General features: G+C 39.0%; 3 protein-coding genes across 3 annotated transcripts; 1 reads left to right on the top strand and 2 right to left on the bottom strand.

Annotated features, from left to right (window-relative positions):
• Positions 1–2,217: 2,217 nt before the first annotated feature.
• On the bottom strand, positions 2,218–4,436 carry LOC106426867 (heptahelical transmembrane protein 4). The gene is made up of 4 exons (XM_013867597.3): positions 4,208–4,436; positions 3,793–4,012; positions 3,471–3,723; positions 2,218–2,959 (listed from the first exon to the last, which is right to left on the bottom strand). The coding sequence occupies exons 2-4, from the start codon at positions 4,002–4,004 to the stop codon at positions 2,306–2,308; spliced, it is 1,119 nt and encodes a 372-aa protein (XP_013723051.1). The 5' UTR covers positions 4,005–4,012; positions 4,208–4,436; the 3' UTR covers positions 2,218–2,305.
• A 1,058-nt stretch (positions 4,437–5,494) lies between these two features.
• Positions 5,495–8,217, top strand: LOC125580500 (probable amino-acid acetyltransferase NAGS2, chloroplastic). Its single transcript, XM_048745006.1, has 9 exons — positions 5,495–6,007; positions 6,096–6,183; positions 6,247–6,455; positions 6,537–6,688; positions 6,762–7,203; positions 7,284–7,381; positions 7,454–7,565; positions 7,635–7,794; positions 7,865–8,217. Exons 1-9 carry the CDS (start codon positions 5,636–5,638, stop codon positions 8,080–8,082), a joined length of 1,851 nt encoding a protein of 616 aa, XP_048600963.1. The 5' UTR covers positions 5,495–5,635; the 3' UTR covers positions 8,083–8,217.
• Positions 8,105–8,699, bottom strand: LOC106426861 (50S ribosomal protein L7/L12-like). Its single transcript, XM_013867590.3, has one exon. It carries the CDS (start codon positions 8,697–8,699, stop codon positions 8,208–8,210), a length of 492 nt encoding a protein of 163 aa, XP_013723044.1. The 3' UTR covers positions 8,105–8,207.
• Between the last annotated feature and the right edge of the window lie 7,944 nt (positions 8,700–16,643).

The raw sequence follows: 16,643 nt of genomic DNA on the forward strand, positions 1-16,643 counted from the left end.
GTGAATCTGTACATTATAAGTCTTAGTTCGGTCTCATGTGAAATCAAACTTTAATGTCCCGATTTCATTTTTCACATATTAGCTTTTTCAAATAATAAAGCTTTAGATATTAGCTTTTTCAACAATGTCCCAATTTCATTTTTTATAGTATGAATCAACATTACATTGCACATATACATATGTCGGCTATTATGAAGAGAAATGGGGTTACTACATTTAATACAAACCTCTAAACTTAAAACCTCCCATCAAAAATAATAGAAAACTATATACTTCCATCGATAGTTCTTTATATATTACTGGCATCTGGAAAATTTTATAAGTACTTTCTTGGATATAATTCAAATAATGTACATGCGATATTGCGAATCATTCAGAATACATTATTCGTTACCCTTCCGTTAATCAACGAACTTCTCTTTTGCTTGAGGAAAAGACTTACCCCTCAGTTGCAGTTTTAGAAATGCGCACATAGATTAAGAAATTTATTAATTTTTTATATTTTCTAGACAAAAACATCATTAATTATTTACCTAACTACAAATCAACCAATAATAAAATAGAAAGTATATCATCATTAATCATATAATATTAAATATTAATAGATTTTACGTAGAAAATCGAAAACGTCGTATATAATTGGAACACAAATTTTTAAACTTATATATAATTGGAACATAAATTTTTAAACTTATATTAAAAAACGGAGGGGGTATCAGTTTCGATGCGTATATAATCTGGATACGTACACCGCTTGTCTATATGTTATAAGCCGACGGATACAGGTTAGGTCATATTTTATATAAAGTTTAATTAAATATTTTATTAAAGTCGAGGGGCAGGCAAACACTTATTAAAGTAAGATCTATCTTTTATAGAATTATCAAAATTTACGCATAGAAAGTTATTCACCACTACTGAAAATGAGCAATATAACGACAACTTTGTAAATTGGTACAAAACTTAACGTGTCGCTAAGTCATATTTGGAAATGGATGTTAACATGCAACACTCTTTCCCTTTAAATTGTACTATTTGACAACATCTATTTAGTTGTAAATATATGACGTTTATAAAATTCTAAATATATATCAATCAATTTTTTTTATTTTTATTTTTTTTGCTTAAATCAATCTTAAAGTTCTGCGCTCTATTGCAACAAATTGTTTCTACATTACTATGAGAAGTTGTAACAGCAACTATTTCTGTTTTTAATGTTGTAGGTTTTTGTCACCTTCCAACGTCAGCTTCATATCCAGAATACATATTTTTATTTTATTTGTGTGCGTGTTTACGTATGAGTTAATGGATGCAAAGCAACGTAACGAATCCACTAATTATGGCTTTTTAGAAATGTCTTTTTGCTTTCTATGTCTGTGGTGGGTTGTTCGTTGAGATTTTGCGCGTCTCGTCATTTGGTATTTAGGGTTCTCCTTGATTATAGCTCGGTTATTTTATACGGACAATGTGCTTCGTGTATGTCCATGCATGCATATGGTCAAATATTATTTATGCATATTGTTACGTGTCTACTGTTCTTTTGCTTTACAACTTTAAGGTCGGCCGGTTTCTCGTGAGATCGTTTGAGATTTTTGTTTCCCATGCGTAGTTCCATCATAGGCCGAGAACAAACAAAATGAAGTAGACCACCACCTGTGAATCTGTGATGTTCGAGTTCTTCATGGTGTGGCCTGTATTGCATAGGGCCTTTATATTGGCAAGTTTGGCCCAAACAATAAAAACCCAAGGTTGGCTTTAACCTCACGTAACACATTAACATTTTGGGCCTTTCCAGTGATCACCACAACCCGCCAATCTAACATGATTAAAACCCTGTGTTGTTAAGACATTATTTCAAACTCTCTAAAAACTTTCCAAGATCCTCCCTCATCGACTCTTTCTCCTTCTTCTTATTGCGATTCATTAAGGTTCTATATGGTGCAAAGCATTGAGTCGAGTGAACCATCTAGTGTTAGAGTTTTGTGTTGGCATGGCGAATCCTGAGATTTTGGTGCTATAACGATTTAGTAAAGATTTCAATAAAAATTTATTTTATTACAAACTTGCATTTGTTTTATTACAAACTTGCTTATGTTTCAAAGATTTTGGAGCAAGTTTATGCAATTTTCTTCAAAAAAATTGAGGGTTCGAGGCCTATGTTTCATCTTGTTTTACACATGACCGGCCCTATGTGTTAGGGTTAGGATCAAGGGTAAATTAAAAAAAAAAACATTTGCTTACACATAGACTTTACACAATCCAACTTTTTCGTGAAGCTACAAAAAGAAGATTAAAATCATCAAATTTAACATCCTTCAATGTCTCTCCACTTGAGATACACAAGCCCAGCTCTATAATGCGTAAACGCACCAGCAACCACCAAAACATGAAACAACTGATGACTATGTCCAGCTATATCAAACTTACCAGGCATCCACCTCTCAGGAATCCTAGTCGCATAAACCAAAGCTCCCAACCCGTAAAGCAACCCCATCAAAACCTCATAACCCGTCGTGTGAAGCGCCTCAGGCTGGTCCCAAAAGATGATCAGCTTGTGAAGTATCGGTGCAGCTCCAGAGAATCCCATTCCAAAGAAAAGAGAGGCCCTCACAACGCGAAACTCAGGGCTCTGGAACACAGGTAAGAGCGAGACGAGCACCGTGGAGATTCCCAAGATCGTTATGAATCCTAAGTAGAGGTTGCAGAAGAATGGATCGCACATGAAGGAGTAGTAGACAGGTGGGTAGAAGGAAGTGGAGATCAGAGCTGCGATTCCAGCGTAGTCAAGCCTTAGCATTATGTAAGAGACACGCTCTGAGTGACAGGAGAGGAGGTGGCAGGTGCTGCTTGCTAATAGACAGAACATAGCGCCGCCTAGAAATGCGTAGAAGGGCCATCTGGTGATTGGTCTGAAGATTAAAGGAGCTATCATGTTTGCAAGATCTTCCTTCACAGAATGCTGCAATGCAATTTACAAAGAAAAAGATAATAATAGTTTAACTTTTTGAGATAATAATAGTTTAACTTTTTGAATATTAATATTTAAAATTCATATAATGTCCGTTTAAATGCTATTACGTCTCCGAACCAATTTTCTAAAAATCGCTAGGTGGTGGTTAGACGTCGTATAGAGGATTATTGTTTAGGCAGGCATCAAGGCTGATTTTTTGAAAAAGTCAGTAAAAAAATTGTGTCGCTCATACCTTATTTGTCGACTAGGCGGGTTAGGCTCTGCCTAGACTGATTTTTAGAATACTAATCCTAACTATATAAATTCATATAAAACATGATATAACATGAAAAGGGCACCCCGTCAACTACCGTAAACGCCTCCTGAACACTATTATGCTTCCTAACTATATAAATTCACATAAAACACGATATAACATGAAAACGCCACATTATAGAACACTGATCATATTTTCTGCAATAAACAAGAAAGATTGTGTTTTTTTTAGTATTTTGATTACCAGGACACACATGTCGGTGGAGTTGCCATGAGAGAATCGTTCAGGGAGACAGTTATAAAGCAGCTCCATGACATGCCACTTAGAAGGACTAGAAGGAAGGCGAGACATTAAATCAGAGTGAAGTTTGTGAAGATCCGTTTTCCTCAAGAGATCAGGCAAACGGTGCTGAAGAGAGTGAAGATCCACAACGCTGGGGACTTTGGTAGCTGTGTATATAGTAAGCGCTAGAAACAGGAAAAACCCAATCAAGTGCCTGCAAAAATTCCCCAAAATTCAAGATTCTCAACGTTTAAAGACAAGAAAGCTTTGATCCAATACTTACGTCCAGACGTTCAAGGTCTCGTTGTGGATAGTGAAGATGCTGAGGAGGATCTGTTTGATGGGCCATTCGGAACGGTAGTGACCGAGGATGTACTCGTTGTCTCTGAGGTAAGCAGGCAATGCGTGATACTCCACGAGCTGATACTTCACTTTCTGCCAGAGTCTCTTCCCTTTGGGTTGTAAACGCTCCTTGACCTCTGCCTCGCCACCCATTTTTGTCTCTGAGATTAGATCAATTCAACCAAAAAAAACAGATGTAAAATCTGATTCAAAGACGGATGCTTTATGCTAAAATCTTGAAACTTTCCGAAGAACTAGGAGCTGATTGAGCTGATTCAGAAGGCGAAAGGATCGTACTTTTGATCGAAATAAGGTTAAATATAAAGAGGGTTTTAAGGAAAATGAGAGAAGATTACCTGAATCCAGAAGGGTGTTGTTCGATTTCGTCAAGACTTGGAGAGAAGGAGATCACAACGAGCAATAGAGAGAGAGAGAGGGAGAGAATGAAAGTGGATCAAAATAGATCTTATGGAGAGAGAGAGAGAGAGAGAGAGATTCTATTTTGGTATGTTAAAGCGAGAAAACAAGGAAGAGAGTAAAAGGGAAATGGAAGACGAGGACGACGATGGAGGCTCTGAGACCACAAAGCTATTATTATATTTCTGGTTTGATATTTTTATATCTTTTCAAATTTGGACCACTTGTTTTTTTGTTTGCATTTTACCGTGGGGCCCCTTTTATTTTCTGTTTGTTTTAGTTTGGTCCAAAGCAATTTAATTTCTACGTTTTGCCGTACGAGGAATTTGGAAAACATCGAATTCGGTTAACAAACAACTCGTACAATAATGTTTTTTTTTTCCCTCTCTCTGGAGGTTTTATGATTTATAAAATAAGTTAAGGTATTTGGCACGAAATTATACGAAAATAGATAAAAATTCTGATATAAACTACATGAAAATGCTATCTAACACGAATCAACAATTCATCATGCTATGCTTTCTTGAGTATTTGAAGGGAAAAGAGGGATTTATAATGACTTCATCGCAACATATATAGTGAAGTGTTTCAGTAAAATAAAAACATACATAGTGAATTGTCTATGTATGATTTGCATAAATGAAAAGACCTAACAGTAACAGGTCACAATCACCATAACGAAATATCTACCGTGCAGGAGTGAGCATCTTTAGGTGTCTCGTGGGAATATTATATACTTTTACTTGATTCGGATAACCGAGAGATATTCGTGTTCTCTCTGGCTTGTTATTTTCCACCTTTACTTTTATGTCGGTACGTAATCCCAAAATATATATAACTTGACACTCTTTCGTCAGGATCACTTCATATAAAAGTCATATCATGTTTGGCGTAAGGAAAAGAGTAACAATTTACAAAACATTCCTCAGAGCCCACTTTAGTAACACTTTAAATGGGTTTAGGGGGTTTATGCAATCTTAACATTAAAACATTCCTCAAAACCGTACTGTAGTGACAATTTAAATGGGTTAACAGGGGTTAACTTTAAGACATTCCTTATAAGCCCAATCTGGTGACTTTAAATGGGTTTAGCCCAGTAGAGCACTCCAAAACATTCACTAAAAGCCCATTTTGACTAAGATGCAGACCGAGATTGGTTATACTGCAGGAGTGACCGGTTGAACCAACTTCCCACCATTTCATTAACCGGAATCGAACAACATTGACCCCACGTAAAGACACAAAACTCTCACGACCAGACATTTAAAAGAATCTGGCAACTACCGCCGCCATCTCCGACTATAGACCGCCGTCTCCTGTCTGTTAATTCTTTTTTTTGAAAATTTAGTTGAATTTTCCGAAAGAGAATGGAGCGAGGAGCATTGTTGGGTTCTGCTTCTTCTTCAAACTTCTACGCTCCTTTTCAATTTCGCCAAACAAGAACCGAATCTTCGTCTTTCAAACCGAACAATAAGCTCAAACCTAGCAAAATCCGGTTTATCCCTCGATGGTTTAAACCGGTTGGTTCTGTATCTCATCTGGCGGCGAAATGCAATATGTACGACTACGCGGCGAGTGCAGGCGGCGATGTGGAGGCTGAGCATCCAGTAGACGACAAAGAGTTCGTGCGTTGGTTCCGTGAAGCTTGGCCTTATCTATGGGCCCACCGCGGCTGCACCTTCGTCGTTGTTATCTCCGGCGAGATCATTAACGGCCCTTACTGTGACCCCATTTTAAAGGTTTCTTCTGTTTTTTCCCTCATACTATTTATGTAAAAGAAAGCACACAAGGTGTTCGACTGTTTGTCTCAGTGAAAGCTGTGTGCAGGACATTGCGTTTCTTCATCATTTGGGGATAAGATTTGTCCTAGTCCCTGGAACTCAAGAGCAAATCGACCAGCTTTTGTCTGAGAGAGGTCAGAAATAGATAACCTTGAATCTAGTTTTGTTCAATTAGGAGCCTAATAAGTGAGTTGCAGGACGCGAGGCTACATATGTGGGACGTTACAGAGTAACGGATGAAGCATCTTTGCAGGCTGCTAAGGAAGCTGCTGGAGCAATATCAGTGATGCTCGAGGCCAAACTATCTCCTGGACCTTCCATTTGCAATATCCGTAGGCATGGTGATAGTAGTCGCTTACATGATATAGGTGTCAGGGTTGATACTGGTAACTTCTTTGCAGCAAAAGTGAGTTTTTTTCCACTTTCTTGATTTTGTTCATTATATTCGGTTTCTATGACTGATTGTCTTGTTGTTGATGTGGTGCAGAGAAGAGGTGTTGTTGATGGTGTTGACTTTGGAGCGACGGGTGAAGTGAAGAAGATAGATGTAGACCGGATTTGTGAGAGGCTTGACGGTGGTTCTGTAGTTTTGTTGAGGAATCTGGGCCACTCGAGCTCCGGAGAAGTCTTGAATTGCAAGTATGCTCACTCTACTTAACCTTAAAAAAGATTTAGACTCTTCTAGAATTGACAGACCTTTTACTTTTGGCAGTACCTATGAGGTTGCTACAGCTTGTGCATTAGCTATAGGAGCAGACAAGCTTATTTGCATAATGGACGGTCCAATACTTGATGAGAGTGGGCATCTGATTAGTTTCTTGACGCTTCAAGAAGCAGATATGTTAGTGAGGAAACGGGCGCAACAAAGCGACATTGCTGCTAATTATGTAAAAGCAGTTGGAGATGGAAGCATCACTTACCACGAACCTCCTAACAACAACAACACCAACGGTAAGGATACCTATCCTCATAACGGGAGACCACCGTTTTGGGGAAACGGAAGCCACACTCCAATCTTTCAGAACGGTGTTGGGTTTGAGAATGGGAACGGGTTGTGGTCTGGTGAGCAAGGTTTTGCTATTGGTGGTGAAGAGAGGCTAAGTCGGTTAAACGGTTATCTCTCCGAGTTGGCTGCTGCTGCTTTTGTCTGCAGAGTGAGTGTTTAATGAAAAACCTTGGTCTTGTTTCTTATTGGCCACCGTTTTTTAACAGAGACCATTTGCTTTGCTTCTAGGGTGGAGTCAAAAGAGTTCACTTGTTGGATGGGACTATAAGTGGAGTTCTATTGCTAGAACTTTTCAAAAGAGATGGGATGGGGACTATGGTTGCTAGGTATACACATTTGTTTTTTGATCTTTATCGTTCTTACAGTGTTGTTAAGTCTGTTATGTGCATTGCCCGCAGTGATGTGTACGAAGGAACCAGAGATGCCAAAGTGGATGATCTTGCAGGCATTAGACATATCATCAAACCCTTGGAGGAATCTGGGATTCTCATTCGCAGAACCGATGAAGAGGTTAATTAAACACTTACCCATCTCAGTGTTTTATCGTTCTGGTGTTAATGATTTGATCTCTGAGTGCAGTTACTGCGAGCTTTGGAATCGTTCGTGGTTGTGGAAAGAGAAGGTCAGATCATCGCTTGCGCAGCTCTGTTTCCCTTCTTTGAAGACAAATGCGGAGAAGTTGCAGCGATTGCCGTTGCATCAGATTGCCGCGGTCAAGGCCAAGGCGATAAACTGCTAGGTAAGACTGTTTGAAGCTATCAAAAGCTAGAGAAAACATCAATGACACACACACGAATCTGTTTCTGCAGATTACATTGAGAAGAAAGCTTCGTCGCTCGGGTTAGAGAAGCTGTTTCTGCTTACTACAAGAACAGCAGATTGGTTCGTGAGACGCGGGTTTCAAGAGTGTTCAATCGAGGTCATACCAGAGACCAGAAGGCAAAGAATCAACCTCTCTAGAAGATCAAAGTACTACATGAAGAAGCTACTACCTGATAGGAGTGGCATTTCAGTATTGAGGATATAATGCAGAAAAAAAAAAAAACATATCAAGCAAGCAAAAGTAAAACTCAGAGCAATATTGTAAAAACACACTTTCATATTGTTTGATTCTGAACTTATCATAAGAGTTACTTAAATAATCACTCTAATTCATTCCAAAGCAACAGTAGCACCAACGGCTTTGAGTTTCTCCATCATCTTCTCAGCTTCTTCTTTAGTGACACCTGTCTTCACAACGATCGGAGCTTTCTCAACGAGCTCCTTCGCTTCTTTCAATCCCAGCTCCGTGAACGCTCTGATCTCCTTGATGACTTTAATCTTCGAAGCGGATTCGAACTTCTCCAGCTTCACATCGAAAGCCGTTTTCTCGGCGGTTTTGGTTTCGGCGGAGGCGGATGCATCGGCGGGGAGATCTCCGGCGGGAGAAGACACGGCGGAACCGTAGCGGTTGAGGCCGAGTTTGTGGCTGAAGAGGATCGAGTAGTCGTAGAGCTCGATCCTGTTGAGACTGAGCAAGTCGTCGGCGATTCGCTCGAGCTTCTTCGTCCTAGCTTCGGGTGAAGCGGCGACGGCGCATAGAGGACGACCGCGGTGGAGGAAACCGATGGATCTAGATAGCAATCCGGAGATCGGAGCTCGCATTTTCGCCGGTGAGGAGGAGGTTTTTGATTAGGACTTTCTCCGTCGGTCCAGTTTCATTTCATTTTACTCATTAAATCGTATGGGCTTCACGTAGCCCATTTAATAAGGCTCTGAACATAAACATCAACTAGTAAACAAGTTGGTGAATGTTAGAAATACGAGAGAAGTGTTGTTGTGAAAGTTGTGTCTTTCTCATTAGCTCTCACTATCAATATATAGTGGAGGTTCATAAGGGTTTACACAAAGGAGAGAATCTACACATTTAATACATTTGACTACAAATATCTAGACTTGGTCAAAGCTCATAAATGCTCCGGTTGAATGAGTCTTCATCTTGACTAGTCTTGGTCGGATGTAGACGGACCGGAGACGGGTGTAGACGGACCGGATAGTCGGGTCAGATGTAAACCTCCTTAATGGTTAATGGCAATCCACATATCCATATCATGGATTTATAACACTCCCCCTTGGATGCCATAACCATATCGGGCTTGTAATGTGCTAACGTTGCCTCATTAAAACCTCTCCCGGAAAACCCAAAACCCAATGTGGTAAAAAGGGAAACCAAGGACAGGAAAAAGAGTACAACACACATTACTCCCCCTGATTTGGACATCACTGAAGGTCCTTGAGTCTTCACATGCCAATCTGCTGCGTAAGCTTCCTGAATGTGCTGGTGGGAAGTGACTTGGTGAAGAGGTCGGCTGAGTTCTCACTTGACCGGATTTGAGTGACGCTGACCTCCTTGGCTTTCTGCAACTCATGTGTGAAGAAGAACTTGGGTAGTACATGTTTGGTTCGGTCACCTTTGATATACCCATCTTTGAGTTGAGCAATGCAGGCTGCATTATCCTCATATATGATGGTCGGACCATTGTCCTCGACCATTCCACTATCTGATCGGATGTGTTGAGTCATAGACCTCAACCATACACACTCACGACTTGCCTCATGCATGGCTAAGATTTCTGAGTGATTAGATGATGTGGCTGCTATAGTTTGTTTCATGGAACGCCATGATATTGCAGTACCACCATGAGTGAACACATAACCGGTTTGGGACCGAGCATGGTGTGGATCAGATAAGTAGCCTGCATCAGCAAAGCCTACTAAACCATCTTTGGTTTCATTGGTATAAAATAGACCCAAATCCTTAGTTCCTTGAAGGTAACGTAGGATATGTTTAATTCCATTCCAGTGCCTTTGGGTCGGACATGAACTAAAACGGGCTAGGAGACTCACGGCAAAACATATATCTGGTCTAGTGTGGCTAGCCAAATACAGTAACGCTCCTATGGCACTGAGGTAAGGCACTTCTGGACCCAGGACATTCTCATCATCCTCCTTAGGACGGAATGGGTCAGTGTCCACTCCAAGGGACCTCACGACCATTGGGCTGGTCAATGGGTGAGCCTGGTCCATGTTAAATCTCTTGAGTACCTTTTCTGTATATGCCTTTTGATGCACAAGGATTCCTCCTTTTATGTACTCAAGTTGTAACCCCAAACAGACTTTAGTTTTACCTAGGTCTTTCATTTCAAACTCTTTCTTGAGATATTCAACTGTTTGGGCGATTTCCCCAGGGGTTCCAATGATGTTCAAATCATCAACATACACTGCTATGATAACAAATCCTTTGTTTGCAAACTTCTTTATAAAGATACATGGACTGATAGGGTCGTTCTTATAGCCAACTTTGGCAAGGTATTCGCTTAAGCGATTATACCACATTCGACCACTTTGCTTAAGTCCATATAAGGATTTGTTCAGCCTTATGCAGTGTTCTTCTCGAGAACCTTTATTAGCTTTGAGCTCAACACCCTCTGGTAATCTCATATATATTTCGTTATCCAGTGGACCATAAAGGTATGCGGTTACAACATCCATTAACCGCATATCCAAATTTTCTTTGATGGCCAGACTTATTAAAAATCGAAATGTAGTTGCATCCACCACAGGGGAGTATGTCTCCTCATAATCGATGCCTGGTATTTGTGAGAATCCTTGTGCAACAAGCCGTGCTTTGTATCTTACAATTTCACCATGTTCATTTCTTTTCCTCACAAATACCCACTTATATCCCACTGGTTTAACATTATAAGGTGTCCGGATAATCGATCCAAAGACATTCCTTTTCTTAAAAGATTCTAACTCCACGTTTATGGCTTCTTTCCATTTGAGCCAATCTGATCTTTGAGTGCACTCTAGTATAGACGTGGGTTCATGATCCTCATCTAAGTCCATAACATCAAGGGCTACTTGGTATGCAAATATATCATTGATGTCGACATCTTTCCGGTTCCATCTTGTCCCAGACATTAAATAATTAATTGAGATCTCATCATTAGCACCTTCAGTACCATGAGGCTCGGCGTCCCGAGTCTCATTGGTTGGTACCTTAGGCATGGCCATTTCGGCCTTGTCTGGACAATCTATGACCTCGGTTTCTTTTGCACCTTTCTTTAGTTTCCGAGGTCTTTTATCTTTGGAACCAATTGGTCTACCACGCTTAAGACGTGCTTTAGACTCTGTAGCCACTTGATTGTGTCCATCTTGGACATCAATACTTATTGGTGCATTACAAGCTGGTATATAGGACTTAGTCACTCTTTTCGGGTCAGCAAAGGAATCAGGCAATTGATTAGCTAGCTTTTGCATATGAATTATTTTCTGGACCTCTAAATCACATGATTGAGTCCGAGGATCTTGCCATGATAAGGATGTTTGATTCCATACAATTTCTTTTCCCAGCTTGTTATTTTCTCCCCCTAATGTTGGGTACTCTGATTCATCAAAATGACAATCAGCATATCTGGCCTTAAATAAATCTCCAGTAGTAGGCTCAAGATATTTAATAATGGTTGGAGAATCAAAACCAACATATATTCCCATCCTCCTTTGAGGTCCCATTTTTGTTCTCTGTGGTGGTGCAATAGGGACGTACACAGAACATCCAAATGTTTTGATATGGGATACGTCTGGCTCATGACCCGAGAGTAATTGGGATGGAGAATATTTATGTTCACTGGATGGCCTTATGCGTATTAATTCAGCAGCATGTAATACCGCATGTCCCCAAGCTGATACTGGTAGCTTCGACCTCATGAGTAATGGTCGAGCAATCAACTGGATTCTTTTAATGAAGGATTCGGCCAATCCATTCTGTGTATGTACATGTGCCACGGAGTGTTCCACACTTACCCCCATGGACATACAGTAATCATTAAAAGCTTGGGAACTGAATTCACTTGCATTGTCAAGACGTATAGTCTTTAGTGGAAAATCTGGAAAATGGGCTCGCAGTCTTATGATCTGTGCCAATAGTCTTGCCAATGCTAAGTTTCTAGATGATAATAGACAAACATGCGACCATCTGGTCGATGCGTCAATGAGGACCATAAAATATCGAAATGTCCCACAAGGTGGGTGTATTGGTCCACATATATCACCATGTATTCTTTCCAGAAAGTTTAATGTTTCCTTACTCACCTTTCCAGGTGATGGCCTTATTATTAATTTTCCTTGTGAGCATGGAATACATGTAATGCTCATAGGGATAGTTATCCTATCTTTCAAGGAATGGCCAGTTGAGCTCGAGATTATTTTGCGCATCATGGATCTGCCAGGATGGCCAAGCCTTTCATGCCATTGTTTAAAGGCTTCTCTGAACTCATTAGGAATTGAAGTGTTAGCCTCACTCGATTTTATATTGGCACAATAGAGGCCTATTGATATAGCAGGGATAGTCTCTAGGACTTTCTTATGGCCTTGGGCATTTTCATAAATCAAGAGGAATTCTTTCTTTCCCTCGCCCCTAGTTTCAACATGTAGATCATTCATGCGAATGTCTTTGAAACTTAACAGATTTCTCTTTGATTTTGGAGAATATAATGCATTAGAAATTTCTAAATGCGTGCCTTTAGGCATCACTAAGTGGCCGGGCCATGGCCTTCAATAAGGCTGGCCGTGCCTGCTATAGTATTGATATTGGCACTCTTTTAATATAGTGTGACTTTGTATAAGGCATATATATAAAGTAAAAAAAAACTTTATTTCATAAATGAAATTGCCAAAGTCATAGAACATAGGAAAAAGACATAAAGCCAAATCAAGAATGCAAAGACAAAAGCAATATGATATCGAAATCTTCATATTCAGCCACTTGTAAGGAGGTCTGAAGTCTCAAAGTCCTCATGATCATCTTTGTCATGGGCTTGATCATCCTCATGATCCAGATCATTCTCATTATCATAATGGACCAAATTTGCCTCAGAGTTCTTGCCCTTTATGCTCTCCTGGTAGAGCTTAACAAGGTGTTGGGGAGTTTTGCATTTATTAGCCCAATGATTGGTCATCCCACAACGATGGCAAGCAGATTTGGTCGAGCTCGAGCCATGGATTTTGAAGTCGGACTTATACCCACGGTTAGCTTGATGACCTTGGCTATAGCCTCGGCCTCGGCTGCGACCAAGATGGTCTCGTGGTTGATATCCACGGCCACGTGGTTGAAACCCACGGTTACGACCTTGCCATCTACCACGGCCTCTCATGCGACCATGGTATGACTCTCTTGGAGTCTCATCCTTTGGCTCTACGGCCGCATGTGCCTCAGGCAATGCTTTAGCACCAGGAGGCCTTAGCTCACTGTTCATCATGAGCAACTCATTGTTTTGCTCAGCTAGCAACAAACAAGAGATTAAGGCAGCATAAGTGGAGAAACCCTTCTCTCGGTACTGTTGCTGAAGCACAACATTGCTGGTGTGGAATGTGGAGAATGTTTTCTCCAACATATCAGCATCAGTAATAGTCTCACCACAAAGTTTCAACTTTGAGACTATTTTGAACAAAGCCGAGTTATACTCTTCCACAGACTTATAGTCTTGGATTCTCAGGTTTCTCCAATCATAAAGGGCTTTTGGCAATATCACAGTTTTCTGATGATTAAATCTGGTTTTCAACTCTGTCCAAAGTTCCAGAGGATTCTCAATTGTGAGATACTGGTCCTTGAGACCTTCAGCAAGGTGATGGCGAATGACAACAAGTGCCTTGTAATTATCCTTGTCTGATGGCTCAGTGCCTTCAGTGATAGTATCACCAAGGTTTCTGGACCTTAAGAGGATTTTGGTATCAAGCTCCCATTGGAGGTAATTATCTCCGGAGAGATTGAGGGAAGCATATTCAAGGTTGTTGATTTTCGACATCTGAATCAAATATCCATAAAGGAGTAAGGATTCATAATATAATTCAGGACTTGAATTTATATGCCAAGGAGATTGATGATTTATTATGCATTTTATTTTCAGAAAATATTTTATATGTATTAAGATAAAAATTTTGTCAATCAATATGGATGGATTAAAATGCATCATGGACAAGACAAATAACTTTTATAATGTTCAAGATATTTGTAAACCAAAGTAGATTTTCAAAATCGGTTAAAACTTGGTTTATAATTTTGAATAAAGCAAATGTACTAAATTTTAAATGGAAACCGATTTTGTCTAACTATATGCAAACAGTGTGAATCATTTAGATGCAAACAACATGAACCACTTCAGACGCACTAGTATCATCATTGCTAAAGCTATGCGAACATGTATGTTTGGTTTCAATTATGTGATACCTATGTCCAGTTTTAACAATATGATAGTTGGATGCATGCAAAGGTCAGTTCATGGATGATTCAAGTTCGATCTAATGATTTACTAAATGATACTATCAGGTATACAAATGATCAGTTCATAATTTAATCATAGAATCAGGTTCAAGGATGAAACTAGATCAAGTTTTATTTTAACTAGCAAACTATGTGATCAAAATTCAGTATGATATAAAATCTGTTCATGGTTGGTTTAATTAACAATATGATCAAATGATTTCAAATGATTTCAACCAGATTTTATTCTACCTTATGACATATCAAGACTATGGCTTATAAAACTTTAGAAATAATTTTCAGTCAAAGATATGCACTTAATAAATTCAAACAAGCATTTATAAAATCGATTATGCATTTATAAAATCATAAAAGGTTTTTAAAACTTTGATAGTTACAAAATAAATATTAATAGTCAAGGATATGCAATGAATGATTTTAATTTCGATTTTATTGATGGGTTGACTGATTTTAGGAGATCTGGCCGAAAATGGCACAGCAAGGATTTGATGGAGTTTTGTTTTGGCCAGATTATACACTTATGTTTATCACATCTGGTAAAATGGCCAAACAAAAGGATTGAATCAAAAGGTTTAAGCTTTCTCTAATAATTTTATGATTCATAAGTTTTTATAAACAAGATTCATGTAGATCTTTAGGTATTTTGATAAGTTTATAAGTTTTTAGAGAAACATAGAACCTTTAGAGAATTTTAAGTTTTATGGATTCAAGATACTTTTAGAATCAAGTTTCATATGGATCATATGGATCATAGAAACAAGATCAATATTTTAAATCCATAGATTGTTTATAAGTTATGGATTCATATAGATCCTAGATTTCTTTCAGATATAATGGTGTTCTTTAGATTTCAAGGTTTTGATTTGTTTACCTTTTTCACCACAAGAATCTGAGAGGACCACCGTGAGAGTTGGCCGGAATTTGAGAGAGAGGGGAGTTTTCCGGCGGAGAGAGAGAGGTGGCCTGCTGGAGAGGAGGCTGAGCGCCGGTGGAGCAAAGGCTGAGCACCGGAGGAGCTGGCCGGAAAGAGGATCGCCGGCTGAGAGAGATTTCTCAGGTGGAGAGCACAATCGTGCTGATAACGTGTTAGAAATATGAGAGAAGTGTTGTTGTGAAAGTTGTGTCTTTCTCATTAGCTCTCACTATCAATATATAGTGGAGGTTCATAAGGGTTTACACAAAGGAGAGAATCTACATATTTAATACATTTGACTACAAATATCTAGACTTGGTCAAAGCTCATAAATGCTCCGGTTGAATGAGTCTTCATCTTGACTAGTCTTGGTCGGATGTAGACGGATCGGAGACGGGTGTAGACGGACCGGATAGTCGGGTCAGATGTAAACCTCCTTAATGGTTAATGGCAATCCACATATCCATATCATGGATTTATAACAGTGAATCTTTTTGCGACATATTATATGATTTGTTGTTTTGTGTCCAAAAAGACTGATAGACGAATGAAATCATGTTTTCCTGTTTGAACTCGACGTTAAACTGACAAACAAATATATAATTCGTGTTTAGATTTTAATAATCAAGCTTTTCAAAGAAATTAACAGTATTGTCCATGTAGAAGTGATACATACACAAGGACCCTCAATTTGATGTTTGTATAATAAGGACACTGAGGGAACTAATATTCACCATCTATTTTTTTTTTCCATAAGTCCTATCGGCTGATTCGGTCAGCTCCGAGAGGAACGCAGTTAGTGTTACATAGTAGACTAGTATGAAAGCATACCACACTGTTTTACCCGAGTTTGAAATATTTTGCAACTAATGCCAGAAAATAGACAGATCATCTGTTACGGCCCACCATGTAAACCATTTGGGATGAATCTCAAACCCAAACTGACTAAATAGTGATAATTTAGTTCTCAGAGAAAATCGAACACATGACTGATGTTGATATACACCAAATCTCAAAAGATTGCCACTAAACTACCACCACTTTGGTTTCACCTCCACCGTCTTATTTTATGATTTGATTTAATTAGGCACGTAAATATATTATTCTTATAAGTTATAAATAAGTTTTATCAAATCTTACATATTTTTTTGATGATATAGTTTAGCTGTAGCCCGTAAGTAACACAATTTACGGTTGTTTGGACATGCTGCATTACACACTAGTCAATGCAGATGCGTTATTTCCTTTAATTTCACTAACATAAATCATGTTTCTACTTCTTACAACACTCGATTTTATCACTGACGAATTGGAAAAATTAAATAGTTTAAAATGATCCTCAAAACTAACCTTT

The sequence above is a fragment of the Brassica napus genome, chromosome C1 (assembly GCF_020379485.1).
Source record: "Brassica napus cultivar Da-Ae chromosome C1, Da-Ae, whole genome shotgun sequence".
Classification (NCBI taxonomy): Eukaryota; Viridiplantae; Streptophyta; class Magnoliopsida; order Brassicales; family Brassicaceae; genus Brassica; species Brassica napus.

Coding starts and splice junctions, on each gene's coding strand:
- LOC106426861 (XM_013867590.3), bottom strand. CDS start 8,699: ATGCGAGCTCCGATCTCCGGATTGCTATCTAGATCCATCGGTTTCCTC.
- LOC106426867 (XM_013867597.3), bottom strand. CDS start 4,004: ATGGGTGGCGAGGCAGAGGTCAAGGAGCGTTTACAACCCAAAGGGAAG. Junction 3,724..3,792: donor GAGACCTTGAACGTCTGGAC/GTAAGTATTGGA, acceptor GAATTTTTGCAG/GCACTTGATTGGGTTTTTCC. Junction 2,960..3,470: donor CCACCGACATGTGTGTCCTG/GTAATCAAAATA, acceptor ATTGCATTGCAG/CATTCTGTGAAGGAAGATCT.
- LOC125580500 (XM_048745006.1), top strand. CDS start 5,636: ATGGAGCGAGGAGCATTGTTGGGTTCTGCTTCTTCTTCAAACTTCTAC. Junction 6,008..6,095: donor ACTGTGACCCCATTTTAAAG/GTTTCTTCTGTT, acceptor AGCTGTGTGCAG/GACATTGCGTTTCTTCATCA. Junction 6,456..6,536: donor GTAACTTCTTTGCAGCAAAA/GTGAGTTTTTTT, acceptor GATGTGGTGCAG/AGAAGAGGTGTTGTTGATGG.